This window comes from Eleutherodactylus coqui, chromosome 10, assembly GCF_035609145.1.
Source record: "Eleutherodactylus coqui strain aEleCoq1 chromosome 10, aEleCoq1.hap1, whole genome shotgun sequence".
In the NCBI taxonomy this organism is placed as follows: domain Eukaryota; kingdom Metazoa; phylum Chordata; class Amphibia; order Anura; family Eleutherodactylidae; genus Eleutherodactylus; species Eleutherodactylus coqui.
In genome coordinates, this window is record NC_089846.1 from 76,843,724 (window position 1) to 76,867,566 (window position 23,843).

The window sequence follows — 23,843 nt, forward strand, 5'->3', positions numbered from 1 at the left end:
TTTACATGATCACTGTCATCCATTGGATGACAGTGATCATGTCCCTGGTGACATCCCTCTGCTCTTGGCTACACATGGCAGCCAGGAGCAGAGCAATTTTGAATTTCCCGGGGCTCGAGCCCCTCTGTGCACGCGCCCGATGTCAATCATCGGGCGCGCATGCGCAGACGGGGATTTCGGGTCCCGGGACATCGGGACATCGCAGAGGACCGGGGGTGAGTATCTTCACCTCCCCTCATGGATCCGATCCATGAGGGGAGGTGAAACTTTACTTTTGTTTTACTTTTTAAACTTTTTCGCGATCACCGCTATCGCAATGGATAGCGGTGATCGCGGGCCCGGGGACCGCTCACAGCGGTCCCCGGTAACACCTCCTGGTTCCCGGCTACCTTCAGGAGCCGGGAGCCAGGAGATTTTAAATTTGCCGGGGACACCCGGGCTTCTGCGCGTGCGCGTGACGTCATCGTCAGGCGCGCATGCGCAGAAGGCCGCCGGCGGGTCCGGGAGGACCAGATCTCCGGGGGACACCGCTGACAAGCCGTGTGAGTATTTTCAGCTGCCGTGATGGATCCGATCCATCATAGCAGCTGAATTACTACTTTTTTACACTGTTTTATTTACTTTTTTGCGATCGGCGCTATTCATTTTATAGCGCCGATCGCAATGCCGGGGGGGACTGCCCGCATCCTGGGATGACAGCTCCATGCTGTCGGCTACCTGCGGGCACCGACAGCATGGAGATGTCACGTCCTCAGGCCAGTGGGCATCAATCCAAAGAGGATGCATAAAACTACGTCCTCTAGGATTAAGGCCCACTTTCTGAGGACGTAGTTTCCCAATGGGGCAGTCGTTAAGGGGTTAAGGGAGGCTATGGAGCTAGCGGTGAAGGCAGATAGGAGGCTCAGGGCTGGGAAGCAAGATAGACAGGCCCGTAGAGTCAGGGAGGTCGTTTGTCCTGTTCCCTCCTCTTCCGTACCAGTCTCTGTTCCCGAGCCTATGGAGGTGGACCCGCTGGACCCCAAGGAGCGACGCTGGATTCGTTTATTGCATCATCTCTGCATCTACTGCGGGAAAGCTGGACATCGGGTGATAACCTGCCCCCTGAAGCCTCAGCGCCCACAGTCTGAATCGACGGAAGACTCCAAAGTCCTAGGCGATTGCTGGGAGGATCGCCTAGGACGGCAGGTACTTCCTAAACGTATGGTACCTTGTCAGGTTAGATTCCGGAACTTTTCCCGCCCAGGGCAGGCGTTTATTGATTCCGGAGCAGCCGCTAACCTGATAAGCAGGCGTTTCGTTAGACCCCTGATGGCTGAATTTGTGGCGCTGAAGACGCCAATTCGTTTTACTAGCATTGATGCTACCCCTCTGGCTACGGGCTTGGTACGATGGAGGACCCCAGTGTTACAGTTCACGGTGGGGAGTTCCCACTCGGAAGAACTATCATTCCTGGTGATGGAGAAGATGTCGGTTGACATGGTATTAGGGATGCCGTGGTTGGCGTTGCACAACCCCCAATTCAATTGGACCACCCGGGAACTGACTCATTGGGGACCATCCTGCCAGAGCCATCTTGCTCCCCTTCCTCTCTGCTCAGTAGATACCGCGCTCATTCCGGAATACTTGTCTGACTTCCGGGATGTGTTTTCCCAAAGCCTGTCAGAGACCCTGCCTCCTCACAGAGAGTGGGATTGTAGGATAGACCTTATTCCAAACAAGCCCATCTCTAAGGGGAATGTCAAGGGTGATGCCCTCTCGCGGAGTTTTGGGGTGCCAGAATGTGAGTCACTGCCTCCCGAAAATACCATGGAACCTGGGGTTGTGGTTGCGGCTGTGGACTCTGGTCTTGTTCCCCGCCTTCAGAGGGCTCAGCAGGACGCTCCACCAGGGGTTCCCGAGGGCAGATGGTTTGTGACAGAATCATTAAGCTTCTCAGTTTCTGAACCCTACATGGTGGGTCAGAAGGTGCATCTGTCCTCCAGGAACCTAAGACTGAAGGTCCCGTCCTTAAAGCTTGCGCCGCGCTTTGTAGGGTCTTTTACTATTACGCCCCCCTACCATCTCCCCTGCCGAACTGCTGATTGTCCTGCTGTCACTCTACTGGGATCCCTTGGATCTCCGCTGCAGCCGGCCACCATGAGCATTGCCACTACCGCCCACCCCTACGATGCCCCGTGGCGCCTGCTGACATCCCGGCAGACAGCGGCCCTGCAGAGCACACCGCAACAGAGACTGAGCGAGGGACAGAGCTGTCAGCGGCAGAGAGCCGGCAGCCAGGACAGAGCAGTGAGGCGGCACAGACACTGCGGAGGACGGAGCTGTGAGGCAGCAGTAGCACACAGTGAGCAGAGCTGTGAGGAATCAGATCACCAGAGAAGATGCTCAGCGCCTTGGTAACTAAGAGCGCCAGGGCTTTGGCAGGGGAGATGGGAGGGTCGAGCCTGAGAGCAGGGGGATTGGTAGGGCGGCGGCAGTATCTGACTGTCAGCGGAGGTAGCAGGGAGCAGTTCGGTTGGGCAGGGGAGATGGAAAAGGACAGCTGCTATGGGGAGAGTGATAGCAGCAGCATGAGCAGTGAGTTCAGCTAATATTGTAAGCCTAACACAAAAACTAACCCGAACCTTAACCCTCCAGCCTAGCCACACGTTGCTAGGACCTTGCACAAGGCAGCCAATCAATAGCCTGTGAGCGGACATAGCCCATCACTAGGTCTCCACTCACACTTGTGGTGAAGACAAGATACACCAGTACCTCTGGCACCACCATAACCCCCTGCCTTGGGGTCACAATGGACTCTGACCTCTCCATTACCCCCTATATCCAATCTCTGCCCTGAACATGCCACCTGCACCTCAGGAATATTGCTAAAATCTGTCCGTTTCTCACCACGGACACGCTAAAGACACTCGTGGTCACCCTCATCCACTCCCGACTCAACTACTGCAACTCGCTGCTCATCGGCCTTCCCCGCACCAGACTCTCCCCTCTCCAATCCATACTAAATGTGGCAGCTAGGCTCATCTTCCTATCCAGCCGTTACTCAGATGCCTCTCCACTATGCCAGTTGCTGCATCGGCTGCCCATCCACTGCAGAACTCAATTTAAACTCCTCATCTACAAGGCTCTCCATGGCGCCGCGCCACCGTACATCGCCTCCCTCCTGTCCATACATCACTCATCCTGTGTGCTCCGATCCGCTAATGCAGTGGTCCCCAACTTTTTTTTGCTCCAGGGACCCTCTCCAAGCAAGACCATTTTTCCATGGCTTGGCGGGGTGGGGCAGGGGTGAGGCTTTGGTCATATGGAGGTGGGGTTATGCAGCGCTATACACCAAACGGTGCAGTAGACCGGGGGTGCTGGCGGGACATCGGTGTACAGCGCTGTAGACCAGGTCCCCGCCAGGAGCCACGACACTATGGCCAGATCGCCGACCCTCCCCACATAATGTTCTTTGCTGGGAGCCATGTCTTCTGAGACCAGCCCACACAGTGTCCTCTGAACCGCCGCAGAGCACATTGTCAGTGTTTAGTGCTGGTCGGTACTGTTGTATTATGTCGCCATCAGAACTGATGGGTGGAGACAAGGCTTAAGCTGCTTGACAGCCAGGTGACGCCCCTAGTCCCTGATTGGCTGCAGGATTTTCTCAGAGGAGCTGCGCTGATCCGGCCCAACTGCATTGCCCCTGTTCCGATGCAGTTCAGTTCCGATGGCGGGTTTCCTGAGGTCCCTACTAGGCTCTCCGCTTCCGCTCGCTCACCGCTGTGCTGGCAAGCCACCCCGCCGCCGGTAGCATACAGCAGCAGCACACATTAGAGCATAGGAGGCGCTGCAGGCAGCAGCCCAGCACAACAAGCCACATAGTAGTTCTGCAGGGGCAGGCTTACTTTCCTCCATTGTCCGCCCGGCGGTAGCACTCAGCAGTAGGTGCAGTACACATCGGAGCAGGGAGACAGTGTTCACTACTGTAGGCAGAACAGCTCGCCTATTAGTGTACTCTCTGCCGCAGTACTAGTCAATAGGAAGCTAGGGGGCATTCACTCCACCAAAGCCAGCCCAGCCCCTAGCTTCTGGTGACGTCAAGGTACAAAAGTACTGTGCCGGTCTGTGGCGGTGTCATGGACTGGCAAAAAAAACCCTGCGCTAAACACCCCTCTAATATGAACCTCACATGCCCGCCCCAGGACTTTACCAGAGCTGCACAGACGCGCCTTAAAGGCTCACCACTTCATAGAAGCATACCAGACCTCCTGATCTAGTCCCCCACACCCACAATACACCCCCTGCCCCTCCCTATGACTTTCCACTTTTGCCTATTATGTCCACTTCCTGCCCTGCACCTCTTGCACTACCCCATATATCACATTATCGTCACATTGCTGTGTTCCCTCTGGCTCCGCCGCCTGCCCTGGTACCTTCTGTATCACCCAACCCCTCTGTTTCCACATAATTGAATACCGTGTGTAACTTTTGTAATTACTGTAATTTTCGTACTGTTTGTGTTCCACATGTGCCTCAAAAGCTCTGCGTAATAAGCTGGCGCTGTACAAACCAAGATGATTATTATTATTATTATTATTAAAGCTGATCGGCCCGAGTCCTGGCACACCTGGCAAGTGGCTGATTTGGCTAAGGGAAGCCACAACCAGCGGGCGCTTCAGGGGTAATTTAGTATTAAAGGCTGGCCTTCATAGCAATGGCCGTGCTGTAGTATCAGGACGGCACAAGGTCCACCAGAATTGGAGCTGCTCTTATTGAACGACTCGTGTCACAAAGGGGGGCTTGAAGTGGGGGACTGTGCTGTGTGACGTTCATATGCCTAGTAAGCCATAAGAAAAGGCGTTGTGCTCTTGATGTAGTAACTGATGGCCCCTTTATTAGACCCCAGGCCGTCTTATGATTAGCGCTTCCCTGTATGGTAATTATTCCCATGCCCCCGATGTGCGGCATAAAGTCACGTGACAAGTTTTCCGTGGATCAGTTTCAGTGTGCATCCACATTAGATGGGAAAATCCAGCGGTCTGAGCGACTTCCAACTAGGCCCGGTCATCGGTGCTGGACTAACCGGGGGCGCACTGCCAACAATGGGGGAGTTTTCTCATATGACGGGGTGGAGAGTATACAGAGAATGGCCTGATCAAGGAAAAACATCCAGCGAAAGGAGATCCTGTGGACGGAAACAACTCATCACTGGAAGGGGTCAGAGGAGGATGTCAGGAATTGTTCAGGTGATGCAACAGATGGTGCATAGTTAGGGCTCGTTCACATGGTCTATGCGTAAAATTATGCGTTCTACACATTACAGCCCATATGTTCTGCTGACAGAGACCACGTATAGACTGTGTATGGCACTGCACATGCCCACGAATGATGCGCCCACGGACATGCAGTGTGATTTTTTTTTTTTTAATTATTATTATTAATTTTTTTAATTCATCGCCCTATTCAGAGAAGTAGAGAAATAGAGCGTGCTGCGATTTTTTTCTTTTGTGTATCGATACACTGTGCACGTAAGAATGATAGTCCATTGACTTTCCTTGACCCCATTCGCCACGTGTTACACACGGGATATACGCCTGCGTAATACTCGATGACAATACGCCCGCTGATTTGCATTAGGATACTCAGACCTGCGTTTTTCACGTGCCGCATGACCTATTTTGGTCGGCATTATGTTCTGAAATAGACCATTGAAGTCAATGGGAATGCGTAATTACACAGTGGATCAGCAGGATCCATGTGTATTTGCAGAACCGTTTCACCACCGAATGGGATCTACGCCGAATGGCTGCGGTCCTGATGGCTAAAGGAAGGGGGTCCGACGCTACTAGATGGGGGTCTAATAAAGTGTCCGCTCTGTGGATGTTACTACATGTAACTCCACCGTTCTAAAAGAAAACCTAAATAAATACCCCACCGCCGTGCTGTGGCGCTTGTACTTATTTTGTTGGGCCTTCCTACCTAATGTCCGTTAGTGACTTCACAGTCTCCTTGAGTCATCCGAGATGCAGTGAGCTAATTAAGTATGGCTGCATCCTGCCTGCGCTACCTGCCGCATCTATATATACGTGATTTATGATCCGTCACATGACGCCCCCGGTAGTCAGCCTTCCTGTAGCACGGAGATCACTGTAAACACATGTAGACAGCGTTCTCGCTGGTCTTTGATGTAATTGGATGATTTTATTCCCATCGGTACCCTGCTCCCAGAGTAAAATGCAGCTGAGGTCACGTGGAGCGGAGGGGCGTTCGCCGTCTGCTCCCCCTCCCCCACTAGCATCCATTCTAGAACGGACCCAATAGAGCATTTCATTACAGCAATTCCATTCAGTTTTCTTTTCACACTGCAAAATCTGCCGGACATGTCCGTGCGGTCGGAGCGTCGCTTGTGCGGGCGAGTCTTAAAGGGGCACTCCGGTACTAATGAGTCTCTCAGTGCCGGTATTGTCTAACGACTTGTTTGTCAGCTGCACCATCTGTAAATACTGTCCGGCCGCTGCCTAGCAGTAGAGATCAGGTCAGACAGCAGACCACTCTCCCGGAGGTCCTCCGGCAGCGCAGTAAAGGGACCTGGGTTTTAGTTATTTACTCTCATTCTGTAGCTTAAGGCTGGGTTTGCACAGGACAGATTTGCTGCGGAATTTCCGTGCGGATTGTCCACACAGAAATTCCACATGCGACTCTTAATCCCGGGATTAGCCAGCAAAGTAGACGGGATTCTGCTAAAATCTTGTCCACACGCTCCGGCCAATCAGTTGCGGTCAAAACATGCGGAAACGGCCATGTGTCGCAGAACTTAAAGACGCAGCATGTCAATTCTTTTGTTTTTTTCGCAGAGGCCTCTCTCCTCTCTATGGGGAGAGATGGTCGCAGCAGAAATGCAGGTGACGAAACTTCTCCAAAACCCGCAGCTGCAGTTTTCCAGCAGAATTTTCGCAGATTTTCAGTGCGGCCAATCCGTGAGAATTCTGCTGTAAATCCATCCCGTGTGAACCCAGCCTTAAAGTAGTTGTACCAGAATTACAAGACATTTACAGGATGGGGATTACTTGCTAATCATGGGGGTCCCTACTGATCAAGTGATTCCCTACACGCCCCTGCTGAAATGCCCGGTTTTTGTCATGTGAAAAGATGAATCATTTCAGATTCCTTTCCGCCTTCACTGTGACCTGTTATCTGTACAACTGCAAAATAAACTGAAATCTTTTAGGCCGCCTGCAGACGAGCAGATCGGATCCGGCGGCGAGAATTCTCGCTGCGGGACCCGACCCTAGAGCCTGCAGTGACGAGCGCGTACTCACCCGCGCCTGGCGGCCCCGACTCTTTCATGTGCCGGCTGCCGCGCAGCCGGCGCATGCGCAGACCGTAGCCGGCGGCCGGGTGAGTGCGAGCCCCGCACAAAAATAGGACATGCCGCGGTTTGTTTGCCGCGCGAGATTTCGCGCGGCCAAACGGCGGCCGTCTGCATAGGAGTGCGTATTGTAATGCACTCCTATGCAGGCTTTGAGCGGCGGAAATCCCGCGGGAAATACCGCCACGGGATTTCCGCCCGTGTGCAGGCGGCTTTAGGGTGAAAAAAAAAATGAAGTGGTTGCATAAATATACACACCCTGAAACTAAAGGCCCATTCAGACACAATCATTATCGCTCAAAAGATGTCTTTTCAGCGACTTTTGAGCGATAATCGTGTCATTTACATCACAAGATGATCGCTCAAACGTTGAGCGATCACATTGCGCTCCGGAGAATACAGAGAACAAGCGGGGGGGCGCTTGTTCTCTGCATCCAGCTGTTCCCCGCTGGGAGCGCCTGGCTGTCATTCAGCCGAGCGCTCCCAGCGGAGGATGCAGAAGACAAGTGGGGTGTCCACGCTTGCCTTCTGCATCCAGCTGTTCCCCGCTCGAAGCGCCCAGCTGTTATACAGCCGAGGACTCTGAGGGGAGGATGGAGAAGACAAGCGGGGTAGCCACGCTTGTCTTCTGCATCCAGCTGTTTTCTGCACGGAGCACCCAGCTGTTATACGGCAGAGCGCTCTATGCGGGATATGGAGAACAGAGTTGGACTGGTCTGTTCTTCATACCCAGCCTGTCATCAGGGAGCAGGATACAGCTGAAATAATAGTATCAGCTGTATTCCGCTGTGAATTCCTGATAACTGATTGCTGATCTTTCAGCATGCTGAAAGACAACGATGAGCGATGGCTTAACGAAAACTGCACAATATCAGTGCAGTTACACACAATGATTATCGCTCAAAAGACGCCTCTGAGCGATTTTTGAGCTATAATCGTTGTGTCTAAATGGGCCTTAACACTTTGATACACCCTTTGACTTTATGGCAGCAGTCAGTCTTTTTGAATCGGCATATCAGCCTGGCATATCTTGATTTGGCAATCTTTGCCCACTATTCCTTGTAAAGCTCCAAATCTGTTAGATTGCGAGGGCATCTCATGTGTAGTGCCCTCTTCAGGTCACCCACAGATCCTCAAAAACATTGATTTTCTTCTGGTGAAGCCATTCTCTTGATGATTTGGAGGTCTGCTTTGGGTCATCGGGCTGAAAGGTGATATTCATCAACCACTTGTTAGCCGAGGCCTGAAGGTTTTGGGCCAACATGTACTGATATTTGGGACTGTTAATAATTCCCTCCCCCCTTGACTAAAGCCCTAGTCCCAGCAGCAGAACAGCCCCAACATAATCATGCCTCCCTATCCTCACTGCGGGTCTGGGGGTCTTCTTTTGTTACGCAATGTTGGCTTTGCACCAAATAAAAAAAAAGCAAGAAAAAGTCAGTTCAGCCGCTCCTGCACCTCATGATTCCAAGCAGTTCCCCATGCCGGAGATGACGTGGACGCTCCAATGGACCTTTGGAGATATAATTCTATCCAAATTGTCTTAATAAAAATGCCATGATTCAGAGCGGTAACGCCAGAACGTGTAGGTACTGTTGTGATCACACTACCTGGATCATTTTTATGATGAAATGAATAAAAGTACATTTTTAACAGAAGTGCTGGGATTTTTATAAAGAAAATTTGCTCCAAACATCCTATCTGGAATTATGGACAAAAAGTCCCCCCTCGGTCTCATCAGACCATAATACCCACACACTCCTGGCAGACTTGATGTAGGTTTTGACAAAACATAGCCAGGCTAGTACCCTACTGTGCCACCTCTAGCATGGATACAAGATGTGATATGGGCAGCATGGAGGCTCTAGTACCCTGTTGTACCACCTCTAGCTTGGATACAAGATGTGATATGGGTGGGCATGGGGGCTCTAGTACCCTGTTGTACCACCTCTAGCTTGGATACAAGATGTGATACGGGTGGGCATGGAGGCTCTAGTACCCTGTTGTACCACCCCTAGTTTGGATACAAGATGTGATAAGTGCAGGCATGGAGGCTCTAGCACCCTGTTGTACCACCTCTAGCTTGGATACAAGATGTGATACGGGTGGGCATGGAGGCTCTAGTACCCTGTTGTACCACCCCTAGTTTGGATACAAGATGTGATAAGTGCAGGCATGGAGGCTCTAGTACCCTGTTGTACCACCCCTAGTTTGGATACAAGATGTGATAAGTGCAGGCATGGAGACTCCAGTACCCTGTTGTACTGCCTTTAGTTTGGATACAAGATGTGATACAGGCGGGCATGGAGGCTCTAGTACCCTGTTGTACCGCCTCTAGCTTGGATACAAAATGTGATATGGGGGGCATGAAGGCTATAGTACCCTGTTGTACTGGCTCTAGCTTGGATACAAGATGTGATACAGGCAGGCATGGAGGCTTTAGTACCCTGTTGTACTGTCTCTAGTTTGGATACAAGATGTGATACAGATGGGCATGGAGGCTCTAGTACCTTGTTGTACAGCATCTAGCTTCAGCACAAGATGTGATATGGGGGGCATGGAGGCTGTAGTTCCCTGTTGTACCACCTCTAGCTTAAATACAAGATGTGATACAGGCGGGCATGGAGGCTCTAGTACCCTGTTGTACCGCCACTAGCTTCGATACAAGATATGATATGGGGGGCATGGAGGCTGTAGTACCCTGTTGTACCGCCTCTAGCTTAGATACAAGATGTGATACAGGCGGGCATGGAGGCTCTAGTACCCTGTTGTACCACCTCTAGTTTGGATACAAGATGTGATATGGGTGGACATGGAGGTATACAGGTTCTATATGGTATCCTCCGGCATATCACTCTACATTTGCTATAACTGAGCCTCTAGATCGTGCAATCTTGTAGGCTATCGATTTTGGCCTCCCATATGGTTCCATTCCTGCTTCTATCGGTAATAAATCTGGTGACCGGGCAGCCACGGAAGTGTGACAATGTTGTGGCGGTTTCCTGTGACCCCCTTGTGTGTGCGGCCTCTTGGAAACCACCATGAGAGGAACATATGTGGCTGAAGGATGTCCTGAACATATCGCTGAGCTGTCATTGTCCCTCCTACTACTACAAGGGGTGACCAACTGTCGTATGCGATGGCCCCCCAGACCATCACACCAGCAGGGGGCAGTGTGCCAGATTGAGGATTGAGGCGCTCATCCAAAGGTCTACAGACATGAACACAGCCGTCGTCTGTGACCAAACTAAGCCTGTATTCATCACTGAAGACAACCCCCTTCCACTCTGTTGCTTCCAGTTTCATCGTTTGCGACATCACTGCAAATGGAGGCAGTGGAGGGTGACAAAGGCACCTGGAGATGTCACTAACAGACACAGGGGCCTGTAACAATGGTGCCACCTGCCTCTGGATAGCACACAACCAATCAATAGGATCTTCTCGTGTTTGTTGAACCATCAAATGATCCTCTCTACTGGTGGTCTGTCGGGGGGTCCTGAGCACAGTCGCCTTGTGTGCCCCCATCTACTGATCCCAACACCCCCTAACAGTCTGGTCAGCCAGGGCATTATGAGTCCGGTCGCCTTGTGTGCCCCCATCCACTGGTTCCAACACCTCCTAACAGTCTAGTCAGATGCTCCTTTCTACTGGTGGTCTGTAGGGGGCTCCCTTAGCCCGGTCACCTTGTGTGTCCTCACACATCCACTAGCCCTAACACGTCCTAACAGTCTGGTCAGATGCTCCTTTCTACTGGTGGTCTGTCAGGGGCTCCCTTAGCCCAGTCACCTTGTGTGTCCTCACACATCCACTAGCCCCAACACCTCCTAACACTCTGGTCAGACGGTCCTCTCTACTGGTGGTCTGTAGGGGGTTTTGTGAGCCCAGTCACCTTGTGTGCCCCTGTCGACTGGTTCCAACACCTCCTAACAGTCTAGTCAGATGCTCCTTGCTACTGGTCGTCTGTCGGGGGCGTCTTGAGCCCGGTTGCAACACCTACACGGTCACCTTGTGTGCCCTCACACATCCTCTGGTCGGAACACCACCTAACAGTCTGGTCATACTGTCCTCCCTACTAGTGGTCTGTAGGGGGCGCCCTGAGCTCGGTCACCTTGTGTGTCCTCACACATCCACTAGCCCTAACACGTCCTAACAGTCTGGTCAGATGCTGCTCTCTACTGGTGGTCTGTAGGGAGTGTCCTGAGCCCAGTCACCTTGTGTGCCCTCACACATCTACTGGTCCCAACACCTCCTAACAGTCTGGTCAGACTCTCCTCTCCACTGGTGGTCTATAGGGGGCGTCCTGAACCCAATCGCCTTGTGTGCCCTCGCGCATCCAGTGGTCCCAACACCCCCAAACAGTCTGGTCAGATCCTCCTCTCCACTGGTGGTCTGTAGGGGGTGTCCTGAGCCCGATCGCCTTGTGTACTCTCACACATCCACTGGTCCCAACACCTCCTAACAGTTTGGACAGAACAGCCGGTGGGGACAATTCATCAATACGATCATCCAGCTTCTTACATCCCAATAATGCGCCCCCCCTCTGGTAACGGATGAAATCTCTTTTCTGCGTTGTAGAGGCGTCTAGTGGTCAAAAAGCTCTACACAAGCGGAAGAAGAGGCACACAATGAGCCTCCGAGAGCCTCTTATAGGCCAAGAGGGAACTACTTTTAGGGTCTCAGGTGACAAGACTCTTCATCTAATCACCACAACTCCCATCATTTATATATCTGCATGAGATGGAACTGCATGCTGGGGTCTGCAGCAGAATGACAACTTCTTCTGTGGCCAGAGGTTTTTTTTGACAAAGCCTGTGTTTCTGTATGTGGAGCAAACTGCAGTGCAGGAAATGTTTGGTGCAAACTGTGCAGTGAGAATGTTTTGCTCTGATGGACTTGCCCTTTAAAGACTCGCATACATTAGTCTGACTTTACCTGCAATACGGGAAGCAGCCCGGTTGGGAGGACGGGGTTAAGAACTTCTGCTTTAATGTCATTACATTTGTTCTTATACTTGGATATAATGCAGTAAGTCCAGGACTTTAAAGCTTTTTGCTGCAGTATCAGATGACACGCGGGGGAACCAATGAAATCGAGCTGCTTATCACACTTCTAAGATTCATTTCAGCTCTGAATCATAGAGCTGCAAAATATTCTAATACCTCGCGGACGGAGTCCTTGTACCGAGCATCATCGCCTTACGTCTACTCCTCATCAAGGCTGCACCCCGAAGACTCAGAACACCCCATACAGTATACCCTCAATATAACATAGGGCAGCTGAAGACATTAACCCCTTCACCACAACCCCAGTCTTCCAATGGGGTTAATAGATTCAGTGTTGGAATGGCCGGCCCCCTCTCCTTAATGGCTTCCAATAAATGGAAACCTAAGAAGTGGGGGAGGGGCAAAAATTGCAAAAAAAAATATTTTGGCAATTTTTGGTAAAGGCAGGATGAATTCTTCATGAAATTCTTAAGACTAGTGCAAAATCTGTAACAGGTGACCAGTTATTACACATCATGTATAGTTTTGGTCTCCTCACATGAGGCAGAGGAACCTATAGCGCCTCCTCAGGATGCGGGTTTGATCTCTGTAGCGCCTACATTTTCGCCCCGGATTAGAAGTGAGCCGCATACATGGAGATGTTGTACCAGATATATTTTAGTAAGATGTAGTTGTACACATTGGAGGAGGGGGATCTAGTAAGACGGCGTTTCATCTGCCAGTCTGAAGTCCACTGGAAAAAAATGGGACAACTGTATAAGAGGTGCGGCCTGATTAAAGAGTTGTGCCAAGAGCACATTCAGTGCCCATATGTCCTGGCAGGGCACATGCCTGTTCCCAAGTGGGGGCCCCTCTATGTGACCCACAACAAAGACCCACTCAGTAAGAGCGGCTGCCGTCCTGCTGGACCTTCCTGGTATTACAAGATGGGCTATAATACCACATGTCTGCTGCTCTGGCCGCTGCAGGAGAAATGTGCAGCGGATGTTTTCCCTGGCAAGATCAGCTTACTATTGGGGGGAGGGGCTGAGAGCGGGGCCGTCAGCTGCATTCTTGGAGTACCCCTTTAGTACATTTGGGCACATTTCTGACATAAATTATAGTACATATGCCAGGCTGTGAGCAGCCACACCTCTTCCTGCTAGGCCACACCCACTTATTTAAAAACACTGCCAGGCATGGCATAATATTAATAAAAAAATGCAATGTGTGCCAAAATTTGCGCCTTTTTTGCATCTGTTTTCTGGAGCAGCACTTTGATATATTCACCCCTACGTCCTGAGGAGTCTCACAATAACAGGTTGTTTTGCATAGACTTTTTGTTTTCCTATTATATGTAGCGCCCGCTGCGGTATTAGCAGCTGATTGAGTGGGGCGGGGGGGGGGGGGGGGGGGAGTAGGATCACCCATGATCAGCTTACTTTGGGGAGAATTAGTTAGTAGAGTTTGTGGTGGAACTCCTTCAATATCTACCGTATATACATGACTGTGGTGAGGGGCTGCCAACCACCTAAAACCTTCATCTGGGAGAACACCTGACAGTCTCCATAGTAAAGGTGAACTGATAATGTGCTAGGCCCTAAAAACAATATGAAGCTTGCACATTAAAGGGCTTATCCAGTTGTAAGCTATTGAGAGCGTATCCTTAGGACAGGTCATCAATAGTAGATCAGTGGGATCAGTTGCCCAGGACTCCTGCAAATCAGCTATTTGCCAAAAACAGCTAGCTCATGATAAACTTAACTGCAGAAAGCAGACAGCTCTGTTTTTACTGCACTGTCCACTCTTGGTATTGCAGGCCAAATTCCCATTCATTTCAGTAGGAACTTGGCCTGCAATACCACGCCTGGCCACTACAGTAAAAATGGAGCTGTCTGCTTCCAGCAGAGATCAGTTCAGTGCATGAGTGCACTGACTCGGGAAATAGCACATCAGTGGGTGTTCTCAGCAACGGACCTGCCTACCCTGTAGACACTATATCTATAGACAATGTATCTTCTATGGACAGAGTCAATATCCCATATATTCCTGCTCTTCTTGTTCATATGTAGAATTCTCCGCAAGACCCTGTATCACAGTTTTTTTCATACCCGACATACATGGGCTGCTTCATTTATACTTGGTATGGCCCATTTTTAGAAAGTAGCATGGGGGCATTTTTATGCCAGTGCATTTTCAGGTCAGTAAATGCTTTTTAGATCTTGCTAGTGTTCTATTGGCTGCGGGATGAATGCATGTAACGCGCTCCGAGCACTCAGTGTCACTCAGCGTCATTATAAAAGCTGTCAGTTTTCAGATCTAGAAGCCATTTTCCAGGCCCAGCACTCCTCCCAGATATTATCCTCTTAATGAAAAACATGACTGTCTGTCCTCGGCACCTTTCTGCTGTAGAGCAGCACTCAACATCCCACAGCAAATACCTCTCAGTAATTAATTAGTAATTAACCCCTGCTGCTGTGTGACACACAGGCAAATGGCAAAGAACATAGCTGCGCGACCCGGCACAGGAAAAATCCATAAAAAAAAATAGAAATCTGATTACTTCTGGAGTTGATTTATCACTGGCTTAAAGGGCAATTCCAATCAAAGCTGATATTATTATCACAGTTTTTGTTAAACGCCAATTTTCCTAAGATTGGATCATAGATTTCATGTGTTTTCAACTGAGTAATGCAGTTTGTTTTAGCGCCAGGAGAAGTGAGGGAAGAGAAGTCACAGCTAAAATATTTATTATGTACAAAAATCAAACTGTATAAAACTGCTCTCTATGTACAATACTAGATCTACTACAATACTGCTCATAGGTACAAGAATATAACTACTATAATACTGCTCCCCTATGTACAAGAATATAACTACTATAATACTGCCCCCTATGTCCAAGAATATAACTACTATAATACTGCCTCCTCTGTACAATAATATAACTACTATAATACTGCCCCCTATGTACAAGAATATAACTACTATAATACTGCCCCCTATGTACAAGAATATAACTATAATAATACTGCCTCCTGCGTACAAGAATATAACTACTATAATACTATCACCTGTGTACAAGAATATAAATACTACAATACTACCCCCTATGTACAAGAATATAACTACTATAATACTGCCCCTATGTACAAGAATATAACTACTATAATACTGCCCCTATGTACAAGAATATAACTACTATATTACTGCCTCCTATGTACAAGAATATAACTACTATAATACTACCCCCTATGTACAAGAATATAACTACTATAATACTGCTCTTACGTACAAGAATATAACTACTATAATATTGCCCCCTGTGTACAAGAATATAACTTGTATTATACTGCTTCCCATGTATTAAAATATAACTAGTATAATACTGCTCCAATGTACAAGGATACAACTACTATAATACTGCTCCTATGTACAAGAATATAACTACTATAATACTGCCCCTATGTACAAGAATATAGCTACTATAATACTGCTCCTCTGTACAAGAATATAACTGCTATAATACTGTCCCCTATGTACAAGAAAATAACTACTATAATACTGCCCTCTATGTAGAAGAATATAACTACTATAATACTGCTGCTATGTACAAGAATATAACTACTATAATACTGCCCTCTATGTAGAAGAATAAAACTACTATAATACTACCTCCTGTGTACAAGAATATAACTACTATAATATTACACCCTATACAAGACTATAACTACTATAATACTGCCCCCTATGTAAAAGAATATAGCTTGTACATAGGGGGCAGTATAATAGTACAAGAATATAACTACTATAATACTACCCCTTATATACAAGGATATAACTACTATAATACTGCCCCCTATGTACAAGAATATAACTACAATAATACTGCTCGTATGTACAAGAGCCCGTGTGACTGAGCCCTAACTGCAGGAATAAGACGGCTGTATTTCAGGATGGACGACTCCCCGCAGCGCAGAAGAAAGAACACATGACCGGCAATGAAGCCTGTTACATGTTCTTTCTTCCGGCGCTGCAGAGAGACGTCCGTCCTGAAGTGCGTCCGTTTCTTTCCTGCAGTAACACGGGCGCCAATGCGTCCGTGTGACTAAGCCCTAATACTGACCCTATTTACAAGAATATAACTACTATAATACTGCCTCCTATGTACATGAATTTAACTACTATAATACTACCCCCTATGTACAAGAATATAACTACTAAAATACTGCTCCCTATGTACAAGAATATAACTACTATAATACTGCCCCCTATGTACAAGAATATAACTATTATAATACTGCCCCTATGTACAAGAATATAACTACTATAATACTGCCCCTATGTACAAGAATATAACTACTATAATACTGCTCCTATGTACAATAATATAACTACTATAATACTGCCCCCTATGTACAAGAATATAACTACTATAATACTGCCCCCTATGTACAAGAATATAACTATAATAATACTGCCTCCTGCGTACAAGAATATAACTACTATAATACTATCACCTGTGTACAAGAATATAAATACTACAATACTACCCCCTATGTACAAGAATATAACTACTATAATACTGCCCCTATGTACAAGAATATAACTACTATAATACTGCCCCTATGTACAAGAATATAACTACTATATTACTGCCTCCTATGTACAAGAATATAACTACTATAATACTACCCCCTATGTACAAGAATATAACTACTATAATACTGCTCTTACGTACAAGAATATAACTACTATAATATTGCCCCCTGTGTACAAGAATATAACTTGTATTATACTGCTTCCCATGTATTAAAATATAACTAGTATAATACTGCTCCAATGTACAAGGATACAACTACTATAATACTGCTCCTATGTACAAGAATATAACTACTATAATACTGCCCCTATGTACAAGAATATAGCTACTATAATACTGCTCCTCTGTACAAGAATATAACTGCTATAATACTGTCCCCTATGTACAAGAAAATAACTACTATAATACTGCCCTCTATGTAGAAGAATATAACTACTATAATACTGCTGCTATGTACAAGAATATAACTACTATAATACTGCCCTCTATGTAGAAGAATAAAACTACTATAATACTACCTCCTGTGTACAAGAATATAACTACTATAATATTACACCCTATACAAGACTATAACTACTATAATACTGCCCCCTATGTAAAAGAATATAGCTTGTACATAGGGGGCAGTATAATAGTACAAGAATATAACTACTATAATACTACCCCTTATATACAAGGATATAACTACTATAATACTGCCCCCTATGTACAAGAATATAACTACAATAATACTGCTCGTATGTACAAGAGCCCGTGTGACTGAGCCCTAACTGCAGGAATAAGACGGCTGTATTTCAGGATGGACGACTCCCCGCAGCGCAGAAGAAAGAACACATGACCGGCAATGAAGCCTGTTACATGTTCTTTCTTCCGGCGCTGCAGAGAGACGTCCGTCCTGAAGTGCGTCCGTTTCTTTCCTGCAGTAACACGGGCGCCAATGCGTCCGTGTGACTAAGCCCTAATACTGACCCTATTTACAAGAATATAACTACTATAATACTGCCTCCTATGTACATGAATTTAACTACTATAATACTACCCCCTATGTACAAGAATATAACTACTAAAATACTGCTCCCTATGTACAAGAATATAACTACTATAATACTGCCCCCTATGTACAAGAATATAACTATTATAATACTGCCCCTATGTACAAGAATATAACTACTATAATACTGCCCCTATGTACAAGAATATAACTACTATAATACTGCTCCTATGTACAAGAATATAACTACTATAATACTGCCTCCTATGTGCAAGAATATAACCAGTGTAATACCATCTCCTATGTAAAGGCTAATAAAGTTTTGGGATGCATTAAAAGAGGTATAGGGGCGAAGGACGAGAACATTATCCTTCCATTATATAAGCCACTTGTCAGGCCTCACATGGAATACTGTGTACAGTTCTGGTCACGGGTGCTCAGGAAAGATGTTACAGTGCTGGAGGGGGTTCAAAGAAGGGCAACTAAACTAATACATGGAATGACGGGACTGGAATACCCAGAGAGGCATCAAAATTAGGATTATTTACGCTAGAAAAAAGAAGGTTAAGAGGCGACCAAATAACTATGTATAAATACATGAGGGGACAATACAAGGATCTCTCCCAGGATCTGTTTATACCCAGGACTGCAACGGTAACAAGAGGACATCCGCTACGTTTAGAGGAAAGCAGGTTTCATCACCAACATAGAAAGGGGTTCTTTACTGTTAGAGCAGTTAGACTGTGGAACTCTCTGCCTGAGGACGTAGTGATGGCAAAATCCTTAGAGGAGTTTAAAAGGGGACTTGATGTCTTTCTGGAGAGGAAGGATATTATAGGATATAAATCTAGGGTTATTTGTTAATCTGGGTATACAGGTAGGTAGGAACTATTAGGGGTTGATCCAGGGAACAGTCTGACTGCCATTAGGGAGTCGGGAAGGAATTTTTTCCCAAAAGGGCTAATTGGCTTCTGCTCTTGGGGTTTTTTGCCTTCCTCTGGATCAACAAAACAGGAGGCTAGACAGGCTGGACTAGATGGACATTGCCTTCATTCAGCCTTACGAACTATTTTACTATGTTACTATGTTATGTACAAGAGTATAACTACTATAGCACTGCTCCTATGTACAAGAATATAACTACTATAATATTGCCTCCTATGTACAAGAATATAACTACTATAATACTGCCTCCAATGTACAAGTATATAACTATTATAAAACTGCTCCTATGTACAAGAATATAACTACTATATTACTGCTCCCTATGTACAAGAATATAACTACTATAATAGTGCCCCTTATGTACAAGAATATAACTACTATATTACTGCCTCCTATGTTCAAGAATATAACTTCTATAATACTGCCCCTTATGTACAAGAATATAACTACTATATTACTGCCTCCTATGTACAAGAATATAACTACTATAATAGTGCCCCTTATGTACAAGAATATAACTACTATATTACTGCCTCCTATGTTCAAGAATATAACTTCTATAATACTGCCCCTTATGTACAAGAATATAACTACTATATTACTGCCTCCTATGTACAAGAATATAACTTCTATAATACTGCCCCCTATGTACAAGAATATAACTACTACAATACTGCTCCCTATGTACAAGAATATAACTACTATAATACTGTTCCTATGTACAAGAATATAACTACTATAATACTGCCCCCTATGTACAAGAATATAACTACTATATTACTGCCTCCTATGTACAATAATATAACTACTATAATACTGCCCCTATGTACAAGAATATAACTACTATAATACTGCCTCCTATGTACAAGAATATAACTACTATAATACTGCCTCCTATGTACTGGAGTATAACTACTATAATACTGTCCTCTATGTACAAGAATATAACTACTATAATACTACCCCCTATGTACAAGAATATAACTATTATAATACTGCTCCTATGTACAAGAATATAACTACTATAGTACTGCCCTCTATGTACAAGAATATAACTACTATTATACTGCCTCCTATGTACAAGATTATAGCTACTATAATACTGTCCCCTATGTACAAGAATATAACTACTATAATACTACCCGCTATGTACAAGAATATAACTACTATAATACTGCTGCTATGTACAAGAATATAACTACTATAATACTGCCTCCTATGTACAAGAATATAACTACTATAATACTGCCCCCTATGTACAAGAATATAACTACTATAATACTGCCTCCTATGTACAAGAATACAACTACTATAATACTGCTCCCTATGTACAAGAATATAACTACTATAAAAGTGCCTCCTATATACAAGAATATATCATAATTCGGCACAGAATGTTAATCTTTGGACATGGTTGTTGCTACTCTCTTATGATTGGTGTCACATATTGATAGCTAGATACTTAATTAATTTTCCAACAGTTAAAATAAAAGCTTTATACAAGATTGTAAATTGCAGTTTCTTGGAGGCTGCCATGACAGGTACTGTGTGGGAGCAGAAGTCGTTCCTCTTGCGTGTTTGGTGGGCATTTACTCTGGAGGATGACAGACATGTTCACACAGGGCTGCTTTCTTTAGTTTAACTACATGTCCCAGCAGGATTTCTTTAACCTGTATTGTCCGTCTTGCAGGCATTCTCTGGTCGTCCTTCCTTTTTTCGTCACTTTCCAGTCTTGTCTCTGTAACACTTCTTACTTCGCTCCGTGTACAGAGATTGTGGAAGATTCTGCAAAAATCCCTTTGACCTAAATACAAATTGAATGAAGGAGAATGATTGGGAGGGGGCAAACATGTATGGGGAGCCGATACTTCCAGACCCCGGTGCTTCCTTAATCTGCTGTATCTTCTGCTCTTGTGCTCTTCTGTTTTACCTGCCTCTTCCTCCAGGTAGCCACCACTCCAGACCCTTCCCAATCCCCTACATTGAATCTTCTTTCTAGTAAAACATCCATTTCTCTTCAGTTTTGTACTTGTCCTCCTTTAATTGCAGTTTTCTTCCATGTTTTAACATGAATCATGTACTGTAAAGTATTTACTGACATCTGGCATTTCTCCCTGACACGTTGTTCCTGTGTACAGAGCAGGGATTTGACATTGGCTTCTTGGTGTTTACAGGAGGAGGGAGTCTGAACTTTCAGCGTTTATAATTCCCTTCAAATAGATGTGATTATTGCACCAAGAATTCTTCTTTTCTTCATCTTCTCATTCATCCTTTTTCTTTTTGTCTTCTTTTCATCGTTCTTTCTGTTCATCTCATTTTACTTATTTATCCTTTCCCCCCTTTTCTCCTCCACCTTCCTCTTCTTTCCTTTTATTATCTTGCACTTCTTTTTTCTTTCATCTTCATCCTCTTCCCTTTTCTTGCTGTTTTCTTCTCTCTTTTCCTCTTACATCTTTTTCTGCTACTCATCCTTCCTAATCGTTACCATCTTGTTTTTCCCCCTTCTCTTTTCTTCCATCTTCTCATCTTTCTTTCTCTCTCCTCCTTTGCTCCACTGTGTTCTACTTCACTGTATTGTCATCCTTCCTCATCTTTTTGCCCTTTTTTTCTGTCCTCTTGTCCTCATTTTTATCTCTTCTGCTTACTCTTCCTTTTCATCATCATCATCATCATCACCATCGTGTTTTTTTCATTCATTTCTTATTCCTCCGTTCTTTCCTTGGCTCTTACATTTTCCTCTTCTTCTCCTTCCCTTTCTTCACCATGTTGTCCTGTTTTCTCTTCTTTTCTTTTTACCTTTTCACCATTTTATCCCTCTTCCTTTTTCTACTTTTCCTTTTCTTCTTCTTCAACTTCTTCAGCACTTTATCCTCCTTCCTCTTCTACCTTTTCTCTTCTTCACCTTCCACACCTTCATCATTTAAATCCTCCGTGCTCTTCTTTTCCTTTTTGTCTTCTGCTTTTCCACTTCTTCATATTTGTCATTCTTCCTTTTTTTTTCTCCCTTTCCTCTTCTCCTTCCACTTTCTCTCTTTCTTTTCACTTTTTTCTCCATCTTTTTCTCTTTCTTTTATCTTCTCCTTGATCATCTTTTCCTTCTGCCTCTTCCTGCTTACTGTTCCTCTCCTTTTTTCTTGTTCACCATCTTCACCTTCTTCATTATCAGTTTTTCCTGCATTTTCTTCCTATTCTTCCCTTCTACTAATTATTGTTTAGTGCCACCATGGTTTGAATCTCAGTGATCATATGCACGGCATTCCTCCATGGTCTATTCATAATTCCTTATGTTGAGAGGCACCACAATTCTGCTGTTTTAACAGATGTGATATCTCCAGAGTCTTAGCTTAGGATATTGCGTGTGAGCAACGGACACCATATAATAACATTTCAGGTGCTGGAGTGTCTTGAAGATAATCTTGTGTCTTGATATCTTGGAGATCTGTGGACAACCCTCAATCATAAGGTTCTCCTTTCCTTCGGATGGTCAGGTGGAGGGGTGATCTGGTGGAGATTTCTGTGGTTCCATCTTCTTGCTGGGTTCTTCTTTTCCTCTTTTCCCTTCGCATCCATGAGCTTGATTGTCATTACGTGTCCAAAATAAGATAAAACTTGACTCTTGTCATTGGTGTGAAGCCAAGGGGAAGGCTCTTCTGGATCTGTAGAAGGATCTTCTTTACTTCTCTACTTGATGTTTGTGTTAGGATGTTTCTTGGGATATATTTGGTGACTCTTTCTTTTACAAGTTCCCCTGTGTGCCCAGGGTCTCAGTGATTTTAGAGCTTTTGTTCTGCCAACTCAAATTGTTTCTTGGGGGTCATTTGTCTAAAAGTACAACTCTATTGTTTTACAGATGTAGTAGAGTGGAGTTTGTTACTTCGTACAGCACATCATGTTCTACATACAGCTGCAGATATAAATGCACTGTGTTACCTTAACTTGGAGATATATTAACGTCCACAGAGTTGGCTCTGCTACATCTGCACCTCTATGTTTTTTGCTCCCTGTGCTTGGTTGGTCCCCTGCTCCCCCCCTCACCTGCCATGTGCTCCCCTCCCTGTCATCTCGGTCCTGTATCCATTGCTCTGGCACGGCCCCCTCCTCTCTCCCCTCTCTCATTTCCCATTCTCTTTGTAATCCCTCGCTCCCTTCGGCGTGGGTGACATCATTGTGTCTCCTCCTCCTGCTCCCTCTCTCCATCTCTCTGTCGTTCTCTAGACTGCAGAATTAAATCAGGAATCGTGCAGATGCTGCGGTGCTCTCCTGCCACATCCGTGGGCTGTCTCGCTGCACTGACTCCTGCCTGTCTAATTTAGTCACTGGCGGTCTCTCTCCGGATTCCCTATTTTTCCCATTCTTTTCCAATCACTGCTTCCCAGTCATTCCTTGCTCTACATGGCTCCATTCTGACCGTCTAATTGCACTCTATTCTGCCTGGCAGTCTCATCGTTCCACCTGTTCTCTCTGCTTCCTGTTGATCTTTGTGCTTTACAGTCTTTGCCATCTGTTTAATATTTTTGGCATCTTTTGCTTGCGCTCTCTGCCCCCCCATCACTTGCACTCTCGCACCTTTTAACCCTCTGGCACTTCTTCTCCCCCGGATCTACGTATACGATGTCTGCCCCTACACCCTGTCTCTCCGGCCTCCTGTTACCCCTCTTCTCTCCACTTCCCCAATGATGATGTCTCCCCAGCTGGCCATGTCTCTGTCTCTCTGTGTGCTTACTCTCTTGCTGTGTGATGCGGTCTCAGGTAAGAAAGCCTTGCACGTGGGCGCTCTCTTCCCCATGAGTGGGGGATGGCCTGGGGGACAGGCCTGTCACCCAGCCGCACAGATGGCCCTGGAGGATGTCAACAACCGAAGGGACATATTGCCGGAATACGAACTTAAACTCATTCACCACGACAGCCAGGTGAGTGTTGGCGAAGGGATGGCGGCGGTGGCACCTGGGCTGTGGGTGGGGGCACAGCTGTAAT

General features: G+C 46.2%; 1 protein-coding gene across 4 annotated transcripts in view; it reads left to right on the forward strand.

Annotated features, from left to right (window-relative positions):
* The window catches only part of GABBR1 (gamma-aminobutyric acid type B receptor subunit 1), a 151,613-nt gene that overhangs the window by 81,309 nt on the left and 46,461 nt on the right, over nucleotides 1-23,843 (forward strand). For 3 of the 4 annotated variants that reach the window (XM_066581345.1, XM_066581347.1, XM_066581348.1), the window contains exon 7: nucleotides 23,619-23,779. In XM_066581345.1, the coding sequence (XP_066437442.1) occupies nucleotides 23,619-23,779 (161 nt within the window). Of the gene's footprint in view, nucleotides 1-21,069; nucleotides 23,780-23,843 lie in introns of those variants that run through there. The other variant, XM_066581349.1, reaches the window with a different exon arrangement.